The 26,131-nt window shown below is 36.4% G+C and overlaps 1 protein-coding gene across 4 annotated transcripts in view; it reads left to right on the forward strand.

Moving 5' to 3' along the window:
- TMTC2 (transmembrane O-mannosyltransferase targeting cadherins 2) overlaps positions 1–26,131 on the forward strand; it is a 518,078-nt gene that overhangs the window by 333,317 nt on the left and 158,630 nt on the right. For all 4 annotated transcript variants that reach the window (XM_020993460.2, XM_020993461.2, XM_020993459.2 and 1 more), the window contains one exon: positions 23,321–23,442. In XM_020993460.2, the coding sequence (XP_020849119.1) occupies positions 23,321–23,442 (122 nt within the window). The remainder of the gene's footprint in view (positions 1–23,320; positions 23,443–26,131) is intronic.

The raw sequence follows: 26,131 nt of genomic DNA on the forward strand, positions 1-26,131 counted from the left end.
TCCCCAAGACAGCATGCAATCTGATATAGGCTTTACATTTACATACCCATGAAACATATTTTCACGTTAGTGAAGTTGTAAGTAAAAACTAAAACCAATAGGAGGAACCATCAGAAAGATGAAACAAAACTCAAGAGAAGGTAAAAATAAGTGATAGCAATTCGACTTCCATAGTTCTTTCTTTGGATGTGGACAGCATTTTCCATCCCAGGCCTCTGGAGATGTCTTAGATCCTTGTAATGCTGAGAAGGGTTCAGTTTAACAATATTAGTCATCACGTAACGTGGCTATTATCGTGTACAAAGTCCTCTTGGTTCTGCTCACTTCACTCAGCATCAAACCATGTAAGTCTTTCCAGGTTTTTCTGAAGTCAGCCTGTTCATCATTTCTTATAGCACAATAGTATTCCATTACATTCATATACCACAACTTGCTCAGCCATTCCCCAATTGGTGGGCATCCTCTCAATTTCCAGTTCTTTACCACCACAAAAAGAGCTGCTATGAATATTTTTGTACATGTGGGTCCTTTTCCCATTTGTTTGATCTCTTTGGGATATAGCCCTAGAAGTGCTATTGCTGGATCAAAGGGTATGCACATTTTTGTAGCCCTTTGGGCATAGTTCCAAATTGAGAACCTACATTTTTAAAGGGCATACTTCTTAAATTTAAACTTTCCACAGGATATCTTCTATGCCATTAGTGAATACTTTTGAAAAACATATATCTCTTTCTCATATTTTATTGGACAGCACTACTCAGGATAAACAAAATTAACTTTTTAGCAGTGTCTGTCAAGAAACCTTGTATGATGTTAGAACATGCATGTGTAAGACACTTTTTTGGAATAAAGTCTTCAAAAGCTACATGTTGCTTTCCAAATTTAAAAAAAATTAATGCTTAGTGGAAAAAGGAGTACACATGTCATTATCTTATATTCCCTATACCTCTTAGTAAATTGTATAATTCTGAAACGGGGCCTGCCAGATAAAATCATCTCTAAAAGTCTTCCTCTTATCTCCTCCTATTTTTTCAATAAACAGAGATATATTTTGTTTTAATAAATATGTAGACTTTTCTCATGAAGAAAATTTAGAATATATGAGAAATTGGAATATAGATCAGACAGTAAAGAAATATTTATTAATTGCCCACTTTGGGCCAGGTATTGTGCTAAGTGGTAACAAAGAAAGGTAAAACAATAGTCCCTTTGTCAAAGAGCTCACAGTCTAATGAGGGAGACAACAAGGGGGGAAATGATGTACAAACAAAATTATATATGTGTGTATATATGTGTGTATGCATGTATATAAATGTGTGTGTGTGTGTGTGTGTGTGTGTGTGTGTGTGTAATTACATGACAATCTCAGGGAAAGCACTATCAATAAGGCCGATCTGGAAAGGGTTTTTGCAGAAGGTGGGATTTTAACTGAAACTTGAAGGAATCCAGAGAAACAAGGAGGCAGAGATGAAGGAGAGCATTGCACATATGGAAGACAACCAGTGAAAATTCCCAGAGTTGGTAGATAAACTATTTTGTACGAGAGACACCAAACTTCTTTGGTTAGTTAGCATCACTGGACTGCAAAGTATGTAAAGGGAACTGAGGTGTAAGAAGATGATTAGGTAAGAAGGGACCGAGTTTTGAAGACCTTTAAAAACCAACATATAAGTTCAAATTCAACCTTGGAGTTATCATTATTTGATCATATCTGCTTGGTCACCTTTTCCCATTTTTGGAATCTTCCCCTTTTTGAATTGACCTGAATATTCATCCCTTATTGCTGCCCTTAAATTTTTTTACCTCCATAATAGATTTCTTTTTAAAATATTATTTAATATTTTATTTTTCTTAATTACATGTAAAAACAATTTTACATTTTTTTCAAATTTTGAGATCTAAATTCCCCGCTCCCTTCCTCCCCCCCCATTAAGAAGGCAAGCAATTTGACCTAGGTTATACATGTGTAGTCATGCAAAACATTTCCATGTAAGTTATTCTGTTAAAGAAAAAAAGACAAAAAAACCCAAGAAAAATAAAGAGAGCAAAGAAAAAAGTATCTTTGATCTGTATGCCTGCTGTACCAGTTCTTTCTCTGAAGATGAACAGCACCTTTTATCCTAAGTGCTATAGACTTGTCTTGGATCATTGTATTGCTGAGAATAGCTAAGTTATTCAGAGTAGATAATCATACAGTATTGCTGTTACTGTGTACAATGTTCCATCTTATTTTTTTTTCTGAGAGTAGCCTGCTCATCATTTCTTTTCTTTTCTTTCTTTTTTTTTGGTTAGGCAGTGGGTTAAGTGACTTGACCAGGGTCACAGCTAGTAAGTGTAATGTATCTGAGGCTGGATTTGAACTCAGGTCCTCCTGAATCCAGGGCCGGTGCTCTATCCACTGCACCACCTAGCTGCCCCTTGCTCATCATTTCTTAAAGCACAATACTATTCCATCACAATCATCTACCACAACTTGTTCAGCCATTCCCTAAATGATGGACACCCACTAAATTTCCAATTCTTTGCCACCATTAAAAGAACTGCTACAAGTATTTCTGTACACATAGATCCTTTTTCTTTTCTTTTCTTTTCTTTTTTTTAATCTCTTTGGTATACAGACCTAGTAGTGGTATTGTTTGGTCAAAGGGCATGCCTGGCTTTATAGCTCTTTGGGCATAGTTCCAAATTGTTCTCCAGAATGGTTGAATCAGTGTGTAACTTCATGAGTTGTGCATAAATGTTTTAATTTTCCCACATCCCCTCAACATCTGTCATTTCCCCTTTCTGTCCTATTAACCAATCTGATAGATGTGAGGCGGTAGTTCAGAATTGTTTTAATTTCCCTTCTCTCGTAAGTAGTGATTTAGAGCATTTTTTTTCCATATGACTATAGATAGCTTTGATTACTTTGTCTGAAAACTGCCTGTTTATATCCTTTGACCATTCATCAACTGAGGAATGGCTCTTATTTCTATAAATTTGACTCAGTTTTTCGTATGTTTGAGAAATGAAAATTTTTTTCACTGTAATGATTAACAACTATGTATTTCCCTCCATCCTATTTCCCCACTGTTTATCCTATTCTCTCTCCTTTTACCCTGTCCATTCTTAAAAGTGTTTTGTTTCTGACTTTTACCTCCCTCCCCCCCCTGCCCCACCCCTTCTTTTATCCTCTTCCATTCCTACTTTCCTATGTGGTAAGGTAGATTTCTCCATGCAACTTAAGTGTGTATATTATTCCCCCTTTGAGCCAATTCCAATGACAGTAAGGTTCATGTGCTCCTGTTCCACTTCTCCCTTTTCTTCCTCCACTATAAAATCTCTTTCAAACCTCTTTCATGTCAAATAATTTATCCCATTCTACCTCTCCCTTTCCCATCATCCCAATGCATTCTTCTTTCTCAAACCTTAATTTTAACTTTTTTAGATGATCATATCATCACATTCAACTCACACTTCTGCTTTATATGTTTACTCCTTCTAACTGCCCTAATAATGAGAAAGTTTTTAAGAGTTATAAATATCATTTTCCCATGTGGGAAAATAAAGAATTTAACCTCATTGAATCCCTTATGATTTCTCTTTTCTGTTTACCTTTTATGCTTCTTTTCCATCTTGTATTTGAAAGTCAAATGTTCAATTCAGCTTTGGTCTTTTCATTTTGAATGCTTAAAAATCCTCTACCTCATTGAATATCTATTTTCCCCCTGAAAGATTATACTCAGTTTTGCTGGGTAGGTGATTCTTGGTTGTAATCCTAGCTCTTCTGCACTCTGGAATATTATATTCCAAGCCCTCTGATCCTTTAATGTAGAAGCTGCTAAATCTTGGATTATCCTTACTGTGGCTCCATGATATTTGAGTTTCTTTTTGGCTTCTTGTAGTATTTTCTCCTTGATCAGGGAGGTCTGGAATTTGATTATAATATTCCTGGTGTTCTCATTTTGGCATCTCTTTCAGGACGTGATGGGTGGATTCTTTCAATTGCTATTTTACCCTCTAGTTCTAGAATATCAGGGCAGTTTTCCTTGAAAATTTCTCTTTTCTTTTTCTTTAGGCAATTGGGGTTAAGTGACTTGCCCAGGGTCACACAGCTAGTAAATGTGAAGTGTTTGGTCTGAGTCCGGTTTTGAACTCAGGTCTTCCTGACTTCAGGGCCAGTGCTCTATCCACTGTGCCACATAGCTGCTCCCCCCCTTTTTTTTTGAAAATTTCTTGAAAGATGATATCTAGGCTCTTTTTTGGATCCTGGCTTTCAGGTACTTCAATAATTTTTTAAAAATTCTCTTTCCTGGATTTATTTTCCAGGTCAATTGTTTTTCCAATGAGATTTTTTCCACATTTTTCCTATTTTTTCATTCTTTTGATTGTGTTTGATTATTTTTTGATGTATCATGAAGTTATCAGCTTCCACTTGCCCAATTCTAACTTTTAAGGAATTATTTTCTTTAGTTAGCTTTTATATCTGCTTTTCCATTTGGCCAATTCTACTTTTTAAGGAGTTTTCTTCGGTGAATTTTTGTATGCCTTTTTTCTATTTGGACAATTCTTTTCAAGGCATTCTTCTCTTCATTGTATTTTCCTGCCTTTTTTACCATTTGACATATTCTGTTTTTCAAGGTGTTATTTTCTTCAGTATTTTTTGTGTGTGCCTCCTTTACCAAGCTATTGGCTCTTTTGTCATGATTTTCTTGCAGCACTCTTATTTCTCTTCTCAATTTTTCCTCTACCACTCTTACTTGATTTTTAAAATCCCTTTTGAACTCTTCCATGGCCTGAGACCAATTAACATATTTCTTTGAGGCTTTGGATGCAGGAATTTTGACTTTGTTGTCTTTTTCTGAGTGTGTGTTTTGATCTTCCTTGTCACCATAGTAACTTTCTATGGTCAGAATTTTTTTTCTGTTTGCTCATTTTCCAGCCTATTTCTTGACTTCTAACCCAATGCTAAAGTAGGACTCTGCTTCCCAAGCATAGAGGGCACTGTCCCCAAGCTTCAGGCTTTTTGTGCAGCTGTTTTTAAAGATAATTCTGGGGGCCTGTAAATTTTTGGCTCTTCTAAGGTGGTATGATCTAGGGAGAGGTGTGTTTACTATTCTGCTTTGTGTGCACTGGTTTGTGAGTGACCACAAGCACTCTTTTCTACCCTGGAACTGTGACCAGGGTCCCTACTCCCATGCGGCCACAAGCTCTGCTGTGCTAGCGCTCCTTCTCACACTGGGACTAAGACCCAGGACTAAGACCCAGATTGAAGTATAGGTAATACAACAGAGTCCTGCCCTTGATGCCAGTAAAGGGACTCCTGTAAATCTGCTTCTGACCCTTTGTCTGATACTGTTACTGTCTGTGGGCTGAGTTATGGAAACCTCCATGGCTGCCACTGACCCAGTGCCCTGAGGCCTGCTCCTGGTTTGTTGGGGCCTGCTCTGTGCTGGCATTGTCTGTGCTGGACTGCACCTCTCTCACCCTGCTGACAAACCTTTCCTGCTGACCTTCTAAGTTGTCTTGGGCTGGAAAATTGTTTCACTCTGTCTTTTTGTGGGTTCTGGTGTCCTAGAATTTGTTTAGAGTCATTATTTAAAGGTATTTGGAGGGCTTTGGTGAGAGAGCTCAGATGAGTCCCTGCCTTGACTTTGCCATCTTGCAGAATATATTTCTTATGCACGTTTTTGATCAGGCCCAGTCACTTCCTCCCTCATCTTCTCAAGTGACATTTTTGCTTTGACATCTAGAACATTGATACTGCGGTGCTAGAAGTCAACTGTGGCCTTTCAGCGGTGATGAATGCTATGAGTAGATCATTTTAGAAGTGCTGTAAAACCTATAGAAGTTCATGTCTATTTGTAGTCCTTCTTATAATTTATAAATAAATTCTCCTAGGTTTTGAGTCCATGTCAGATTTTCTTCAAGTTAGATTTTCCCTCTATAAATGCTTGCTTCCTTGTGAGACAGTTCTACTTGAAATTTTCCAATTTCCTCAACAATGTTTTACACATCAGCATACATCTTACACTGGTACAAGAGTTGATGTCTGGGCTTTCTTGGTTTCTTTGTTATGGCAATGTTTTGTATTGATCAAACTTTTCTAAGCAATGGTGAATATCAGTTAACTTCACAGGCAACATAGTATATTAGATAGAGCATGGAACCCAGAGTCAGGAAAGACCTGGGTTCAAATCCTGCCATAGATATTTACTAGCTATGTGACACTAGGCAAGTCACTTTTTTTTGCCTCAGTTACCTTATTTAAAAAATGAGAGGGTTAAATTCAATGGTCTGTAAGGTCCCTATCAGCTCTTAATCTATAGATCTGTGATGCAAACTAACATGGTTTTTTATTAACACTTTCTCAACTGGCTTCCTTTATAGATATGCTCTCTAAATTATCCAATTCAAGTCAGAATCATTGCCACTCTTCTTGATCTAACATATTTCTCTCATAGCTATGATCAAAATTGTTGTATCATTCTGTAGCCTCCATCAGAATATCTATTTTTTCTCTGGGCCTCCTTTAGTCAAAAGTCTTGAATTTCACAAGATAGAGGTATATTGAAAGCTATGACAACCCTTAAAGAGCCTAACACATGCTATCTTTTTTTTTGTATTTAATACTCAGAACAGCACGATATAAAATATATCAAATAATTGACTTAACTATACTCAATAAAACCTCCATGGTTTTTCATGGATGTGTTTAATACATGGTGTATGTTTCCAGTCTGTGCTCCAAAGTTTCCATTTCTCTCTATATCTTCTTCCTCTACATTGCCTCTATTTAAGCCTATGGTTGAGTATTCCTGTGAGAATATAGTAATCTAAATTGGATTGTGCCTTCCAGTTATTTTTAGTTGAGTGAGTTTCAGGCTAATCCCAATGATCATTTGAAGCCTGTTTGGTATTTAAATTTAAAAAGCTAGCTAAAAGTTAATTGTTGAGTTTAATTATTTAGATGATTTGGACCATTTTTCCCCTCCCGGTAACATTTCATGAAAGCAAAATTAGATTATGTTTTATGAAGTCTAGAAGTAGAGAATGGCAAGAAATTTGCCAGTCGTTCTGTTCTAGTTTGTAAGTCAACATTATTTGGGTAAACCTTTCATAGCAGGTGCTGAGGGGAGATATGATGGAGATAAAAGCCGCGGGCCCAGCTCTCAAAGAAATTACCATGAGATTTATCCTTTTAATTCAAATGAAGTCTCCTTATTTAATATTTCAGCTTATTTATTAGTCCAGTTCTGGATCTCATCGGATAGAAACACAGTCCCTTATTCTTTATCTATAATTACAGGGTTTATTGATAATAATATGGGGAGAAAATGATTCAAGGTTGCAAACGCTAATTTTCTGTGCCAGTCACCTAATTTCTCATCTATTTTTCTAGTGTCTGAGAGGCAAAACAACATGCATGTATGGTAGGTCCAAGAAACCCCAGCCTGTTCAGAAAATTGGGGTAGGCCCCAGTGTAGATTATGATTAAAGATAATGTGATTTTGGCGAAAAGATGCAGACCCTTTGGGTAAGCAAGTGCTAGCCCTCATTTTGATCATATCAGACATACTCATATCTTCCATTCTTGAGGAGGACCAGTGACATCAGAGGGGGTGATGTGTTGACTTGCAAGTGAATTGCATTTAAGTGAGGCAGAGATGTGCAGTTATCAGCCTCACTGTCTCCTCCAGAGTCATTGGAGTCCAGTGACAAGATATAGGTCAGGATAACTGGTGATTGCCCCAGATGCAGTGGGAGACTGTGGCCTTTTTAAGCTAAGGTCTTTCTGAGGTTCCAGTTTGTCTGAGGCAATGTCCATTTACTATATAGGGACTAAATAAGAATTGAGACGAAAGATGGCCTAGTATGCTTTCACAAAAGAATCAGTCTGGGAGGAGAAGACTTTCAGAGTTTCTGGCTAGAACAGAAGCAATTGCTATTTACGCTCACTCTGGGCCATCAAAACCCAAACAATGAGCTAATAAGAGTTGGGCTGGAACTTATTATTGTCCAATCAGTGAAAGCCCCTCATAAAGATGCACTTAGGAGTCAGTGAAAAACCTTTGGCATCTGAGGGTCATCCTAGACATTTCTTCCTACCTTGTCTCTATTCTTATTTTTAAACTTTATTTTATTTTTCTTTAATCTGAACTTGGCAAACATCAACAAACGTGAACATTTCCACAGGAAAAAATGTTCACAAAACCGCATATCTCTATTATGTACAAACACACATCCTAATATATATTACAAAAAACCTGTCACAGTTGGGTATCACTAGCTCAGTATAATCTTTAAAAAATTCTATACTATTTCCCATCTATGCCACTTTTTGGTGTCTTCTTCCTGCCCATCTTCCCCCTATACCCCACTCAGGTGAAGTTTGGTTTTGTCTCATTATTTTTGTCAGAATATCAAGAATAAAGTTTTGGTATGATGTCTTATTTAAAGTTGCATTGTATGAGTACCCACAGTTACATTGGCTATATAGATTTAAATAGCTTTCCATCTTCGCCCTGACCACAACCATAATAGACCCATAACAATAGGTTCCCTTGATAGATCACAGTTTTACTTGAACCTCACATCTCTAAGTGAAGGAGATTTATGCTCCAACCATGTTAAGCTCTTGAACCACATGTTTGCTGTGTTTTGAATTATGGTCCTTTTCTGCTGGCACTGTCCTCTAGCAAGATGATGAGCCAAGGTCCCCAATATGGCAGGATGCCCATCTGACTTATTTAGCTTGCAATTGATGGGTATCTGAAAGAAAAGCATCTGGGGCCTCTAAGATCAAACTCTACCTATTTAGCTTTGTGTTTTGTCTTTAGCTAGAAAGACAAGAAGACCAAAAGTTCAGTGTCAATTGTTTGGAGTTCACTTGCTCAAAAAGGCAAAATCATCCGTTCTTGGGTTTTAGCACTAATTTATTTTGCCAGGTGTATAGCCACCAAGTTAAGGAAACCATACATATTTTTGGTTCTCTATCAAAAGTATATTGACTTCATTTTCTTTTGGAGAAAAAAAAACATCATAAAAAACTTTTGAGAGTTGCCACCCTTGAAGATCATTCTTTAGTGTGGAACTGACTTGGCCAAATTTTCTTTTGTGCCATTCATCTGCGATATAAATTTTAAATTACATACCACAGTTACAGATGTTAATTTGCTTGGCGTTATAGCCTGCACTACAAAGGCCAAAGTCCAGCTCCACCGCATTAAATAGGTAATATATTTTGTTTAAAGTTTCAATTAAAATCCAGGGTCAGAAGATATAATGGTCCCTGAGGGATTTTATACACTTTAATGCCAATATAAGGGTTACAGAAAGATCATGCTCAGGTCTAGATGCTCTTGCTTTCCTGGAAATATGATATTAGGCAGTTGATTATATTACGGTGTTTTTAAAACTGCACAAGCCCACCTGCTGCAGTAACTCATAGTTCTGCCATTCAAGAAATAAGTAAAGATTGGAGGCTCAAGGTTTTTATTTTAAAATGGAAAACCAAGAGAAAGGATGTACTCATATTAATAATGGATACTTGTCTCCTGCTTCCAGGATTTGCCAAGTACTTGTAGTGTTTTGTGGCTGATAAAGATCCTAAATATTGTTAAGAAAAAAAGAATGATGAAAGTGAATGAGAAGTTTGCATTTCTTTAACATTTAATGGGATTGAGCAGTATACTAATCCTACTCTCCTACTATCACAGCTGCTACCAATCTTAATACTGTCATTATTGCTACTACTGCTAATAGCTAATATTTAAATAGTGCTTCAAGGTTTACTAAGTTCTTTCTACATACACACATACGTACAAGTGTATTTATACATATATACTTGAGTTTATAATCATGTGCATATATGTGAAATATAGACATGCACACATGTGTATTATATGTATTTATTTCTAAGTATGCATTGTGCATGGATATATGTACCCACACCATACATATATATACATGTATTATATTTGTGTGTATATATTTGATGATTTCATTTAATCCTCACAATGATCCCATGAAATAGGTGCTATTATTATCCCAATATTACAGATGGGAAAAAAGAAGTTGAGGGAAGTTGAATGATTGTTTCCATTAGCAATATTGTAAACCATCACTATTGAACTGGTTTATAGTCACAAAGAGAAAAGTAATGTTAAGTAAAAACATATTAACACAGACAGCGTCCTTGTCAGTCAATAAACAAGCTTTTCTTCTATGTATTCCATCTTATGCATTATTCTAGGCCCTGGAGATGCAAAGTTATCTTAGGTGAGAGACAGTGTAATGTAATGGAAAGAGCCCAAGACCTGCAGGCAGATGACCTCTGTCTAGCACATAGTGTCTCTATAGATATTAGTCTCTTGAGCTATAAAATGATATACAATGCAATAATACAATGCCATATAATACAGTAATACAACACAAAGCAACAATGCTTATGTATGGTCTAACTCATAGGGTTGTTATGAGGAAACTATTTCATTAACCTTAAAAAGCTGCATAGAAATGTTAGCTACTGTCATTTTTATAGATAAAAATAAAAAAGAAGAATTCATTCTTTTTCATGAGGAATAGGATTTTGAGGGTTTGGGGCTTTTCATTCTGGCCAATATTATATGTGGAAGAAGTCAATGGAGTGGCAAAAAGTGAAAATGAACGTGCTCTAATTTATCTTCACGCTGATATGTGGAAGATGTAAGCTACATATGGTTTCATTCAAAGTTACTTAGTGGTCCATTCCTTAGTATTATCGGATGTTTCTGTATATGCTAAGTAGCTGTTATTCTATAGTCTTAATAAGATTTCATAATTGATGACAAGAGGATATTCAACTCTGATTGTCTTGGGATGCAAATCAACCTTTCCAGGGGCTAAAAATAGGGAATGAGACATTAAAGGACACTGCAGAATATTTTTGGTTAGTGTTTTTAAAGAACATAAATAAAGAAAAAAGAATGATGAACATGAATGAGAAATTTGCCTTTCTTTAAAAACTGGTCCATCGGTAAAAACAAAAACAAAAAAACTACATATTTTTGTTGAACAGTAGCCATACTGACATGAGTTGAATTCCTAGCAAGCTGTTGGCAAAAATAAAAATGTTCTCACTCTGTTTCCCATGTCTGAAATGCCTTCTTTCTTTCTGTCTATTCATACTATCCTTCTATTCCTACCTTACATCTCATTCTAGAAAGCTTCAATTGACTGATTCAGTCTATACAATTCTCTCTTTTCTCTTGAACTTCTAAAAACTTATAGGCATAAGATCATAGATTAGAGCTGGCAGCAGGGTTGTATGCTGGTAAGTATTTAACAATTGGCTGTCAGGAAAAAATGTAGGTATAACACACTTTCAAGTTTAATTATTAACATTTTCTCCACTACTTTCTTAAGTCTTGACAAACCAACATAACAGTAAATTATGCCTTGATTTGTAGTGTTTTTCAAGGTATAAATGGCCCACGTTGAAGTTTTAACCATCTTTGTCAATCTGATTTGAGCTGGCTCCAGCATACTTGTGGCTGGAAGGGACCTTGAGTCCTTTCATTGAGTTCAAGAGATCATTGAATCCAATCAAGTTCTTTTACAGATGAGCAAACTGACACTCAGAAAGATTAATTGACTTGCCCAGGGTCAAAGACATGATAGGATAATTAATAATAATAATAAGAGCTAAAAAAGGGCTTTAAAGTTTGTAATTTTTTGTTGTTGTTCAGTCATTTTCAGTCGTGTCTGACTCATTGTGACCCCATTTGGGATTTTCTTGGCAAAGATATTGAACTGGTTTGCTATTTCCTTCTCCAGCTCATTTTATAAATGAGGAGACTGAGGCAAACAGGATGAAGTGACTTTCCCGGGGTTACATAACTAGTAAGTGTCTGAAGCCAGATTTGAAGTCACGAAGAGGAGTCTTCCTGACTGCAGGCCCAGAACTCTATCCATTGCACCATTTATAAAGTACCTTTAAAAATATTATCTCTTTGGATTTTTACAAGGATGAATTAGATGCTCTATTTTACAGATGAGGAAATTGATGATACATGCGGAGATACGTGCTGCTAATGTTCACCCTAGATCAATTAATGAAGGGAAAATGAGTCTAGAGTGATGTTTGTACTTTTTTATTGAACTGAAATATTTTACTATCTGTATAATCACTGTTTCCCACTGATTGGATTCAGATGTATGCCAGTGGGGACTATACATAGCTTTCAGGTTGTCGTTGTAATCTAATGACCACTTACCTATTAATATGGTCAGTTACTGATGCAGGCATGTACTAGCTGTCTTTGCTTGCTTGTATAGTGCTATACATCCTGCTTGTTTCATCAGTTCTTGCTGATACCCACTTGACTCTCCTTAAAGGAGACTTTCTCTTATCCATCTACTAAGCCAATTATTTCTGTGACCTCAAAACTCTTCTTAGACCCATTTCCTACTTCCCACATCTCCAAAAACTCTGAATGACCTAGATGTTTAGCTTAAATTTGTTTCCTGAGCTTTGGACCTTTTTACTCTTCTTGTCATGTTTTTCTGATTCCTCCAAATAATGGTGCTCCCCCTCAAAGAAAAAAACAACTCACCTTGCATTTATGTTATACGTATTTTGTATATACTTTTGTGTGCACATGATCTTTTTCCCCTGATAGAATAAATACAAGTATCAGAAAATTGTTGCATTATGTCTTTATAAAATGAAACTCTTATTATATCTTTGCCTCCTTAGAACTTGGAACAATGCATGGCACATAACAGACATTTAAAAAGCCGTGTTGACTTATCAATACCTTGAGTCCATTACTCATGTTTACTCCTCTTGTCACTGAGATTCCCTTCACTGAGCTTCCTTTCTAAAGCTGCTGTTGCATGCAACCATATCCATCCCCTCCATTGAGCATCTCTTCCACAACATTAGGTTGTCCCAGGCCATTGTTCTCAGAGAATTTGGTCAACAGATCAATCCGTTAGAGAAAAAAACTAGTCATATATTTGAGTCTTACTTTTGCTATATGCTTATTGTAGAATCCTGGACTCCTCTGAATCTCATTTTCCTCATGTGTAAATTGGGGAAAATAGAGCTTAGCTCTATTACAAAAGTAAACTATTTATTATTTAATGGAATTCAGAAAACATTTATTAAGCCCCCATTATATATATATATGTATATAAAACACACATGCATGAGAGGCAGCTAGGTGGTACAGTGGATAGAGCACCAGCCCTGGAGTCAGGAGGACCTGATTTCAAATCCAGCCTCAGACACTTGATACTTACTAGCTGTGTGACCCTGGGCAAGTCACTTAACCACATTGCCTAGACAACAACAAGAAGAACAAACAAAAAAAAAACAAAATGAAAAAACACATGAGGCATTATCAATTTTAAATAAAACATATTAGATACCTATCCAATGACACATATTTTAATGAGGCAGTATGGTGAAGATATACATAAATAAATATAATATGTATGTCTATGTGCATGCGTGTGTGTATGGTAGGTATATATGTATTTGTATGTATATACATATATTTCTATATAATTGCCAGACCCATGATTTCACTGGTATAGAGAATACCCAGTGGGGAAACTCCCTCTAACAATGCTCATTGACATCTTTGTAATTTATAGCATAAGGGGGTTTCCAAAAGCACTAAGGGGTTAAGTGATTTGAACAGGGTCACAGCCACTATGTGTCAGAAACTGGACTTAAACCCAGGTTTTCTGGCTCCAGGGACATTATATTACATTACCCCCACACTTTCATTTTGTGTGGGGAGTACTGATGTAGAGAACTGTGATATGTAATACTATATGTCCATAAAATATGGACAAATAAACATCTGGGGCAAGAAAGATTATTATTGACAAGGAAAATTAGAGGTTTTCTTGAAGAGATGCTATTTTGAGTTGGGTTTTAAAGGACACATAGAAATTAAAGGAAGGATAGGAAGGATGGAGGGATTAAAGGGGGGTAGTCTGGGCTTAGGACACGAATAAACATAGGCATAGGTAGAGATGGGAAAGCTTGTAGTATGCTCAGGAGATAGAGAGAATGACAGTGTGAATATAAATTTATAATTTTTTAGAAGCTTTTTAGGAGGAAAGTAAGATGAGGTTGAAAAGGTAGGCTATTGTCAGATAATGGAAGGTCTAGAATGACAAAGTGAGTGAAGTTACTCCTTCAATTTAGGGACTATAGCCAAAGAGTTCCTGGGTTGCAAAGGGTGAGGGGTCCAACAATCAGAAGATTACCCTGCTCTCCCTACAAGAAGTCAGAAGCCTCAAATTATTTTTAGATTCAAGTAAAGTCCCATTTAACCCAAATATAGGTAAGAGTATCCAGTTTTTCATAAATTAATCCCTGTTAATGCCAGTAAAAATATCTTCAAACATGAACTTCTTATATATATATTTAATTTTAAAGTGTATATATAGTGTGTGTGTGTATGTATATATATATATATATACATACACACACACACTATATATACACTTTAAAATTAAATACAAACTCATCTTTCAAAATGTACAAGTTTCTTTCTTTTTTTTTTCTTAACCCAAAGGAAATACTAAATCTCTTATACATGGTAACTCAGCATGAAGATTTTAGGGAATTTGTCCAAACTGAACTCAAAAATGATCAAGAGGGTCAGTCCACTCCTCCTAGGGACCCATATATTTATCAGTTCCCATTTAAGATTCTAATTAGTTCAAAACATAAATTCACCATTTACCTTCCTATTCCCGTCATTCCCATTAGAGTTCTTCCACATTATAGTTATTTGTACTGAGGCTTACACATGACATGTGCTTTTGTACAGGCTGTCACCCATGTCTGCAATGATCTGAGTTTTCATTTCTGATTCTTAGAATCCCTCATAATCTTTAGATCTGAAATTAGGTACCACCTTCTCCATGAAACTTTTCCTGATCCCCTAGGCTTAGCATTCTTGTTGTTGTTAGATTGTTTCAGTCATGTCTGACTCTTCATGACCCCATTTGGGGTGTTCTTGGCAAAAATAGTGGACTAGTTTGCCATTTCCTTCTCCAGCCCATTTTACAGATGAGGAAACTGAGGCAAACAGGGCTAAGAGACTTGCCTAGGGTCACACAGCTATTAAGTGTCTGAGGCTATATTTGAACTCAGGAAGACGAGTCTTTCTTACTCCAGGCCTGGCACTCTATCCACCGTGCCACTTACCTGCCCAATGTACAATGTGACCACAGGTAAGTCATTTATCCTTGAAGTTTTGTTTCCTCATCTGTAAAATGGGAACAATAACACCTGTAGAGCATGTCTCATAGGGATCTTGTAAGGCCCAAATAAGACAATGAATATGACAGTGCCTAAAAATCAAAACAAAACAATTTTTTGAACTTTAGAGTACTACATAAATATTATTTTATTATGAGTAGTAGGTTATAGAATTAAATCTGGAAGGTACCTTCAAAGCCATGAAGCACAGCCCTTTCATTTTAAAGTCAAGATACTTAACAAAAAGAGGTTAAGACATTTGTCAAGGATCAAATAACTGTTAACTTCCTGAGAAAGGAATTGAACCCAGGTCCTCTTGAGTCTAAGTCCTATGCCCTAAGTAATCAGTATAACATCTGCTAAGATGTCACATTTATATAGTTTGTGTATATGTAGGTATTTTCCTAGACATCAAGGTATAATGGGAAAAAAATGGAATTTGGAGTCCAAAACCCTTAATTCAAATGCTGGCTCAGCTACAGGTTTATATCCAGAAGGGGGAAAGGAGACTGCCCAGGTGCCACCATGGTTGGAAAGGGAGCACTTCCTTCCTGGCGCTGCCACTAATTCTAAACCAAATCTGGCAGTTATTCACTGGCCTTGGCCTGACAAGATGTGACCTGTCCTTGGCCTTTCTTTCCCCATTATAGATCCTATTGCCTCAGCTCCCTTCAAGACCTCTTTTACCTACTCTTTCTCTCCCTTCTTTGCCTCCCCTTACCCCCCAGGATAAGGACTAGGGTTTTCTGAGAGGCAGGCCTTTCCTCTCCCCCAGCACAATTGTACTTATGGTCAAACTGTCCTGTGTACAACTATACCCCTTCATCATACTTTTGCACAAATTTAAATAATACTGTTTTCCACACTACTCAGCTCTTTACTATATATATGACCTTAGGAAATTCACTAGAAGTTTCAGTTTCAGCCTACTTATCTGCAAAATGAGGAGGCTGGGCTAGTTCATCTCTGTGATCTGTTCCCAAAAAGAGGAAGAGAAGATAAAGTTCATGAAGTATTTTCTTGAAGAGAGTTTTCATTCCTACATTCTTATTTCGTATAAAACTCAGCTTAAGCACCACCTTCTACATGAAACATGTATATAGATAGATATAGATGTATAGATATGTGTACATATGTAAGGACATGCCCATACATACAATGTTTTATGTCTATATAATACATCTCCATATGTGTGTATATGTGTATGTATATGTATAGATATAGATATATAGATATATGAAATCTAAATGTCTCTCTCAGTGAAATGTAATCTCCTGGAGAGTAGTAGTTTTATTTTTGACTGTGTATAACTAGTGCCTAATACTGTGAATGGCACATAGTAGCTATTTAATAAATGCTAATCAATTCTTGGATTGATCGTCAAGGGTACATCTTCACTGAATGCTTATGATGTAATAATTTGAGAGAAAATCAGTTTTTTTAAATGATCCTTGACCTTTAGGAATTTAAAGTATAACAGGGAGATAAATAGTAGAGAAAGAAAGAAAGGAAGGAAGGAAGAAAGAAAGAAAGAAAGAAAGAAGGAAAGGAAGGAAATGAAGGAAAGAAGGATGGAAGGAAGAAAGGAAGGAAGAAAGAAAGGAAGGATAGATGAAACAAGATAGGATATGAGTACCAAATGAGTATTAAAGCCAATAATTGCTAAAGAGGTTTAGAGAAGAGAGATTCTTCCTGGCTTTAGGGTGGTCAGGGAAACATCCATGGAGAAGGTAGAATTTGAAGAATGTATAGGATTTTGAAAGGGAAAAGGAAGGAGTGATGGAGGGCATTTAAGGCTCAAGAAATAGGATGCGAAGAGGTGCTAGATTCAACACTGTCAAATGCACAGGCAACTCAGCTCAATCTGTCTTATCCTGAATCCTCACATGACATCAGTGCAATAAGTTCAATTGACACTTGCTCAGAGCTAGGCTACTGAACCATCAGTAATTCCAACATCTTTCCCATAAGGAGGTGGCCTTTGCCTCAATTATTCAGACCTCGGGCTTTACCTGGGCTAGAAAAAGAACAAAATTTTATGTATTGTTTCGTAAATTCTGTCTCCTATCTGCCTGAAGCTAACTGTAAGCTTTAGATTTGTCTTGCCAGCAAATGGTTCAGAAACAAATCTGAAGGCTGAACATGATCAAGGGAGAATCTTGAAACACATCTCTTTCTTATGAAAAACAAAACAAAATGAAACAAAACAACAAATCCTCAGTTCTGCTATTCTTTACAAGAAAAGGATAAATAATTACAACTTGCTTCTTTTTTTCCTGGATACGATCACCTACCACGTCTCCACCATAGTTTATTATCCATTAAGAAAAAGTACAGGTCCTAGGAGGATAGATGACTTTACCAAATCTCTAGCTCTATCTCCTTTTCTTTTCATAATGAAATTATAGTTTTCCTCCCCTTCCTCCCCACTTCTGTCTGCCAACTTTCCTTTGTGATGGCTTTTATTTTTTAATGCTTTTTATATTTTTTTAAGGTTAAGAGGTTGTACTTGGTGTAATGTCTCCCTCAATGCATGCTGACTGTGTGACAATGTTATTTAACCTTAAGTTAAGTGTTAAAAATGGCCAGGCTGATCTCTAAATTGAAAAATTACAGTGGAATAGTTGGTCTTTTTGAGCAGAGGGATTTTCCTTACTGGGAGTTCTCTGACACGGATCAAATCATATTCTGATGTTCAAATTGTTTTATTCAAAGATGAAAGATGACCTGTACTCCAGGCTTAAGGGTTCCATTAGTAATTCTTTTGAATGCTAATTTGATCTGTTCTGTTTTTTTTTAACAAAATCATTAACTTGAGTCTGCAAATTACCTTGAGATTTACAAAATATCCTCACTATAATTTGTTGAGACAATTCACAAATGCATCACTACTCTCCCCCTTACCCCACTTACTTTAAAAGGCAATCGTATAAACAACTTGAGTGTCAAAATATTTAGTCACTTAGTGAAAAAAAGACCCAGGGTTTCAACCCAGATTTCTTGAAAGTAGGTCCACTGTTCATTCCATGATACCATGCTACCTCTTGACACTCAAGCTTGTTTCCCTTGCTAGAGTTTCTATTTTAAAATCCTGATACACTCTGAAAGCAAGATCAAGTCTCTCACCCAATAGCTATTGATGTTTGTTATGTTTGCATATTTTATAATTTTGTTAGCATAGTACATTTTGTGCCAATAGCTCTTGATTTAAAGAATAAAGTATCATATGCAATGTACCTTATATACTGAGTTTTCCCTTGTGAGAATTAGTCTGAGTATATTTTATATTAAAAAGTTATTTTTAAGGGCCAACCATCTGTTACTTTCATCTTCCTCTGCCTCAATATGTATGACCGAGCAAATTAAAATTGAGGCAAATTGCAATTCTGCTTTTAACTCTACAAGCCATGGAAGAAAGGGGATTTGCTAACTTACATATGAATCTGCAAATGAGTTGGAGAAATGTATATCAAACATGGCTTTGAAAAGCTCCTGTTTATTCTATAAACTGATTTGTTTTATACTTTCCATATGTTCTATAGAGCTGTTTTCATCAGTGTGAGTTTTTCTTCCAGAGATTCAACTAACAATCTATCAATGATAGCCCGTAATATGCAGCTCTTTTCCAAATCTTTCCAGAAGGTTTTCCAGTTATTATTATCATCGTTATTAGTAGTAAATACAGAAAGTACAAAGTGAATTTAAGTGGTGAAATTATACTTTTCACATCTAACAATAATGTTGGATATTCATATGGAGTTTTAAGGTTTTCAAAAGTAATTTATGTACATGAGTTTATTTTTACATTATTGTTAATCTCAATTATATAGATGAATGAATGAATGAATGAGTGTATATCAGGTACTTCTGGTCTCACTCTTTCACAGGCAAGCTGCTACATTGATCCCTCAGAATTTTAGGGTATCCTGTGGAGCTTGTGACATGTCTTCTTACTGCTTTTAGATCAATCCCCCCATTGGCTGTGTTTGTCCCACTGTTAGGTGCCAGGGGATATCACTCCCTTTTCATTTAATCACTTAATAGTGATGAGCTTTTATACAGGGATGTTTACTTTGAAGACATATCAAATACAAGAGTACAAACATTTCCCCCCAACACATTGGGGACCTACTACTGTCACCTCAGTATGTTGGGGAAATAGGTTCACTTTTAGCTTTATTCCTAAGTAACACTGCCTTTATCAAATTCAAGTCCAATCCTGGATCCTGAAGACCACTCCCAAAAGTGACCCCATGCTCCTCTGAGCATAATGATATTTTGGGTGGAAGATTCAGAGTCTGGAATTTTCAAAACTCACAAGATTGAAGGCTCAAACACCATCATCTAAAACAGAAGAAAAAAATATGGAGACCAAGGACTAAGGGTCTTTCACAGTGTTACATGGCCTCAAAGGGGAGACAGCCTCAGGGTCTCTCTCTCTCTCCTTACTGCATTGTCTCTTTTGAAAGCCTGTAACTGAAGAAGTCAATGAGATTTCCCAAGAGTGCAACTGAAGAGAATTTGATGAAGACATAAGTCCAAAGGTGATTCAGGCCTTTTTTGAAGACTCCTTGATTTCCCAGTAGGTAGCTGTTTGAAAAAAAAAAAAGAAAAAGAAAAAAAGGGAAGGAAAAGAGGAAGAGAAAAAAGCTCCTGCAAAGCAGAACTAGGAGACCAAAGCTTAGCATTCTGGAATAAGGTCTATCCATGTGCCAATGTCTCTCCAAGTTATTCCTATCTTATGATATTTTATGTCATCTCTTCATGATTCAGTTTTTCTGGAAGTAGGCTCTTTGGTAGCTCTACATTCATGTATCCATTCATTGAATAAACATTTATTAAGCACTTCCTAAGTGCCAGGCATTGTGCTAAGAGCTTTCTACATGAAGGGACAACATCAGAGGTTCTTTACCCATGTGCCAAACCCCTTTACAAATGAAAAAAATATTTTCACAGCCCATGCAAATATAAATGCAATGGCAGTCGTTTTCCAAAAATATCATGTATTTCAATGGGGGAGAAAATGCACATAGAGGAGTTATTACCATAGAGGGGAACTTTGGTCTGGAAAGGTACAAGGGTGATAAGTTGGGCCGTGAGATTAACCTAGCTGTTCCAAGAACAGTGGCAGTATTGATTTGATTATGGCTCCAGTAATGAGCAGTGGCTACGTGGGGCAGTGGACAGAGTGCCAGGCCTGGAGTGGGGTTGATCTGAGTTCAGATCTGACCTCAGACACTTACTAGCTATGTAAAACCCTGTTTACCTCAGTTTCCTCATCTGTAAATGAGCTGGAGAAGGAAGTAGCCAAAAAAATATTCCAAGAGGCTTTAGAAAAAAATCAGACAACTGAAAAATGACTAAATAACAATAAGTAAAGAGGAGTAGAAAAGAGGTATGGTATTTGAGGCTTCTGAGGAAGCTGCTGGAAAGACTAGAGGTAGGAAGTGAAATTAAGAAGGGAAGCATGACAGGGGCCTACCTGAAATAGTAGGCCAGGTGATTCATTACTTAAGACAATGGGGTTCAAGGATAGAAATTCTGGAAATGAGTGGGTTAATGAGGGAGCCTCAGAGAGATTAAGTGACTTGTCCATTATTATTACACAGCTAGTAGTAAATTTGAACACAGATCTCTCCTAACTGCAAATCTAACACTTTTTTTTTCTTTACACCACACTGCCTGGCACTTGGATATTCAAAAAAATCCTTGAAATACTACATTAGGTTACACAGATTTCTTTCTGGTTTGAGATACGAGATCAGAGATGGATATGAATGTATTAATTTTCTTATGTTTGACAAGACACATTATCAAATCTTTCAAACCTTTCAGGTTTTTGCATCTTAGGTGTGTTGCTAATTAATGAGTTGCACATGGGTACTGACTAAAGTAAATGGGCCATACGGTAGTAGTCAGTTAGCAAAAGTGACTAGGAAAGATACTGCCTGAAAAACTGATCCTATATCATATCAGTAAGAATGTCATATGACTTTAGTAGCATTGGATTCATGCTTTTAGGAAAAAGAACATAGTGAGTTCTGAGATCAGTTGATTTTTTTTTCCTTTTTCTTTTTGGAAATTGCAAAGCTGTCTAGTATAACTTTGAAAATCCAAACTTTTGTTCTGTTCATCTTCAGATGCATCCACACCTACACATAAATACTGGTAACATTGAACAAAATGCTTTTTGATTTGTTTTGAAAAAGTAAATAAGAAACTGAAATATTTTATAAAATTATAAAAATCTGAATCATAGCCAGGCAATGAGATGTCATAAAAAGGACACAAAATTAGTGTCAGGAGTCAGAAAAGTTTACTTTACTATTTCTATTTGACTTTGGTCAACTCAATTTTCCTCTCTGGGTCTTTGTTCTCTTCCTTTAAAGGGAGACTGGCTGACTGTAATGACCTCAAAAGCCTGTTTCAACTTGAATCCCCATGGTGGTATACTTGTAGGTGTGTTGTAAAAAAGCTAAAAGATGACTACAAATGTAGATAGGTGTGCCAAGTCTAGTAATATGGATAGTTTTAACTGTTGTGTTGCATTATGGCATCTAGAATTGATTGTATGAGCTAGTGTTTAGCAATGACTGATTCTGAATGACTTCATTAAGTAAAAGTAAGATTTTAGGGCGAATGGAAAGTCTCTCTCCTTCCCTAACTCCAGTGTAAAAATTATGTCTGCTATCAATTCGGTGGTTAGAGAGTTGACCGTGAAGTCATGGGAATGCATACACACAGATACATAGATTTATGAGTAGAAGGGATATAGCGGTCTTTTATTTAGTCCAAACCTCCTCATTTTACACATGGGGAAATTGAGGCCCAGAGAGATTAAGGGATTTACTCAAGGTTACACGATTATTGTTATTTGTCCTTCGTTCTTGAAGAGAACCAATGTCTTAACTTGCAAGTGAATTGGATTTAAGTGAGGCAGGGCAGTGCAAAGTCATCAGCCTCACTCTCTCCTCCAGACTCATCGGAGTTCAGTGACAAGACCTAAGTCAAGATGGTTGGAAGTGGCCCAGCAGGTTCCACTCCTGATAAGTGACAGAGCCAGGATGTTCTTGGCTGTTCTTTGGGACATTGGGACATCTTCTTAAGTGCTACCACTATATCAGAGTCTAAATGGAGTGGTTCCTATCTTGTTTACAATGCCTATGGACACTATTAAAAAACAAAACAAACAAACAAACAAAAACCAAACCTAGCAGATCGGTTCCATTTTCTATATAACTGTTGACATCTAGCTTCATGTGCAAATTCTCTTGGGACAGTCTTGGTCTCTCACCACACTTTTGGCAATCTTATTTTCTTTTTCACTGATTTCATTCTTTTTTGAGGTAATATTCCTCACCCTGTTCCATAGCATTTCGTAAATAAACTTGTACTTTTAACTGGTGTTACCCTGGACTTCCATTCCTCATGAGACCAAGGTCAGATGTTTGCTAGTTGAGGCAATTACTGGCCTCTTTTGTCCTCTTTGTGAACCTTAAAGCAATAGGTGTTAGTTTTTATTCTTCTTCTTCATTAATACTGTATCTGGACCATAATAGGTACTTAATAAATACTTGCTGATTTTTTAATATCATCTCCATTCCCAAATATATTTATAACACACACACACAAACAGTTCATCAAAACTAGTCAACACATTGATAGCATATTCAATATTTCATTCCACTGTTCCCCCACCTCTAAAAAGACACATTTTCATAATTCTGAACTGGGGCCAAACTGGGTCATTATAATTACATGATGTTTCCCTTCCTTGCTCCTTTTTATTATGTGTTTCCAGTCAATATATGAAGTGTCTATAATAACCCAGCAGGGAGGGTGCCTTTTTTAAACCTGCTGTGGATACCCAAATGCCTTGTCCCAGTTTGGACCCCATCTTAAATGTTTTTTTTTTGTCCCCCTTGGTGCCAGGCAAAATAGTTTCTAATTTCACAAGTAACTGATGGATACTTGGTGAGTGAATAATTCCCCCCTTCCAAATTACTGGCAATGGACTTTTGAGTGGTAAGATTATGAGTATCTTGTGACTCTTAATACATTTCTTTCCAGGTGAAGCCTACCTAAGGCTGAGCAAACTTCCAGAGGCGGAACATTGGTATGTGGAATCCTTGAGATCCAAGACGGACCATATCCCTGCTCATCTCACCTATGGCAAACTCTTGGCCTTAACAGTGAGTATCCAACATCCCTATTAGGCAGACACAGGGGCTCTCAACGTGAACGTGTGTCGAGAAATCCAGAGTGACCTTCCCACATATTGTCTGGCCTGGGTACTTATGGGTCTAGAATACCATTCTGCGTGTTGGCAAATTTTTTCATTATGTGGGTCTTCCAGGATGGGCCTAGTCTCTACCATAACCAGTAGCATTGGGGGAAAAAATTTAAATTTGGATAGTAATATGTGAAGTTCTTTCTTCCCTTACATATGTTCCAGTGAAAGAAAGCTTTTGAGTCTTGTAAAGAATTACTCCTAAAAAAAAATAGAATAAAGCAGTCTTTACTGTTTTACAGATACACACCACGAGTTACAAGAGAGACCCAGTAGAAGTGTGTAGATGGTTCAGAACAACCTGAAATTACCCCAGATTGGAATTGGGGAGAGTGGGTTGGGACAGTAAATTAAAGCACATGTTTTATTGTCAGCACACTGAAGGGATTTTCCCCTTGAAGAAGCTCAGTGTAAGTGTGGGGAAAAGAATCTGGCTTATGTATTGAATATATTGAATAACTTCAGAGTAGCATTTACATAAAGATGAAATTGTAAAGGCAAGCATTGTCTGAAACATCATAGAATATTGTCTGAGCTTTGCATATATTTTTCTTTTATGCTGTTTCATCTTCTAAATTAATTATTATCTGTTTTGCAATGAATCCTTGCTATTCGACAATTCAACCTAGCAGATATTGATGAAGTACCTACTATGTACAAGGTGTTTAGGATGTGAGAAATGAACCATAATGAGTGATAATCATATAGAATTTTAAGGTTTGCAAAGCATTAGGGAAGAGCTTTGTGAAAGAGGAGAACCATGAGCGTCTCATAACCATCTCAACATTCATGGATGAATGTATGTGGGTTCAAGCTGTTATCTTTTGAGGGAGAAGGGAAAGGAATAAGCATTTGTATAGAACCTAAGGTGTGCAAGCACTATGCAAAACGCTTTACAAATAGTATCTTATTTGATCCTCACAGCGACCCTTTGAGGCAGGTGCTATTATCCCCACTTTATAGTTAGGGAAACTGAGGCAAATAGAGGTTAAGTGACTTGCCCAGGGTTAACACACTTACTACATGTTTGAGGTTAGATTTAAACTCAGGTGTTCCTGATTCCAAACCCAGCATTCTATACACTGCACCTAGCTACCTCATTGCTCTTATGTCACTTCTTTAAATTACCTGCTATGATCTTATGACTTCTGTGAATATTTGGGGTCATTTCAGACTCTGGAATAATTAATCAGTAGTGAAGTTTTTCACTTACACGTTTTGTGATCAACAAAATATAGAAGCAAATGTATTTGCTCCAAAGTGTCAGGGCTAAATACACTAGAGTTTTACCTTTCAGAGTATCAAAAATTCTAGTTTCACATCTATGTGTATATATATATATACACTTTTGTGAAGGGTGAAACTAGACATGTACACGTATGTATATATGTATATGTACACACATACATATATTTTATATACATATATATTATATATATATAAAATACATATTATTTATATATATATATATATTTGCCTTGTGAAATCACCAATGAGTTCAAATTCATGACAATGACTTAGACAGCTTCAGATCGGAAAACAAGTACCTGGGAGTATTGCCGGTATTATTCCATTGTGGAAAACGTTTTCTAAGTCATACGTAGATTGAAGTGAAATTTTTACATTTTCAATTGGACTGATAAAGTGCTGTGTGCAAATCTCTCTCAAAAGGGATATTATATTTTCAAATCCTTTTTTTTTGTGTAATGCCCAGTAGACAAAAAAGGTCATCTTGAGAAGACAAATGGAAAACATTCACACATACATAATTTGCAAAATGCCTCAACTTTGACAAATACTCTGGACACAGAATTCCCAAGAGCCCTTATTTCTCTTCTTGAGGCTTTCTATTTTATGTTTCCTGCATCTAAGACATAATTTGGAAAGACTGCTTCATTCTTTTTTTTTTTTCAGGAGGAATTCTTTACAAGACTGGGAAACTTTATTTTACTGGAACATATGTAGGGGAAGGAAGGGCTTCGCATATTACAATCCAAATTTTAATTTTCTCCCCCAATGCTACTTAAGGACTCTTTTTATAGTTTCCAAATTGCTGATTAGATGAAATATAAACCTTATTATGGGATGGTTTAGATTCACAGTGTGAAAATCCCACAACCATCTTTAACAGATTTCTTTCTAAATTATGAGAATTGGCAAATTCTTTGATCCCCAAGGACTGCCTTGGTCTCATTTTAGATTTCTTGACTTGATAGTATGCCACTGATTCAGCATGGGATTGGTAAAGTGAAAAATGCCACACATTTTGACTTCCAAATACTTTAAATGTAAAACAGTGTGAAAAACAATTGGCTATTAGTCTCAGCAGAAGGCACAATTTTAGTTAAGGTGGAGACTGGTGTTTTTAATTCTGGTAGTGCTTACCCCAACCTAGCTTTCATTCAGGATAAGAGAAATAACTATATGTAGGAGTGACTGTAACTGGGTTGGTTATTCTGAGTATGATTATATCAACTGAGGATATTATATCAGAATTATATTTTAAAATCAAATTAAAATGAAATATACTGTTAGAACTGAAAGGGATTTTAGAGTGCATATAATCAGTTTTTAGATGAGGAAGTTGAGGC

This window comes from Phascolarctos cinereus, unplaced genomic scaffold (assembly GCF_003287225.1).
Source record: "Phascolarctos cinereus isolate Bilbo 61053 unplaced genomic scaffold, phaCin_HiC Scaffold_1;HRSCAF=81, whole genome shotgun sequence".
NCBI classification, from domain to species: Eukaryota; Metazoa; Chordata; class Mammalia; order Diprotodontia; family Phascolarctidae; genus Phascolarctos; species Phascolarctos cinereus.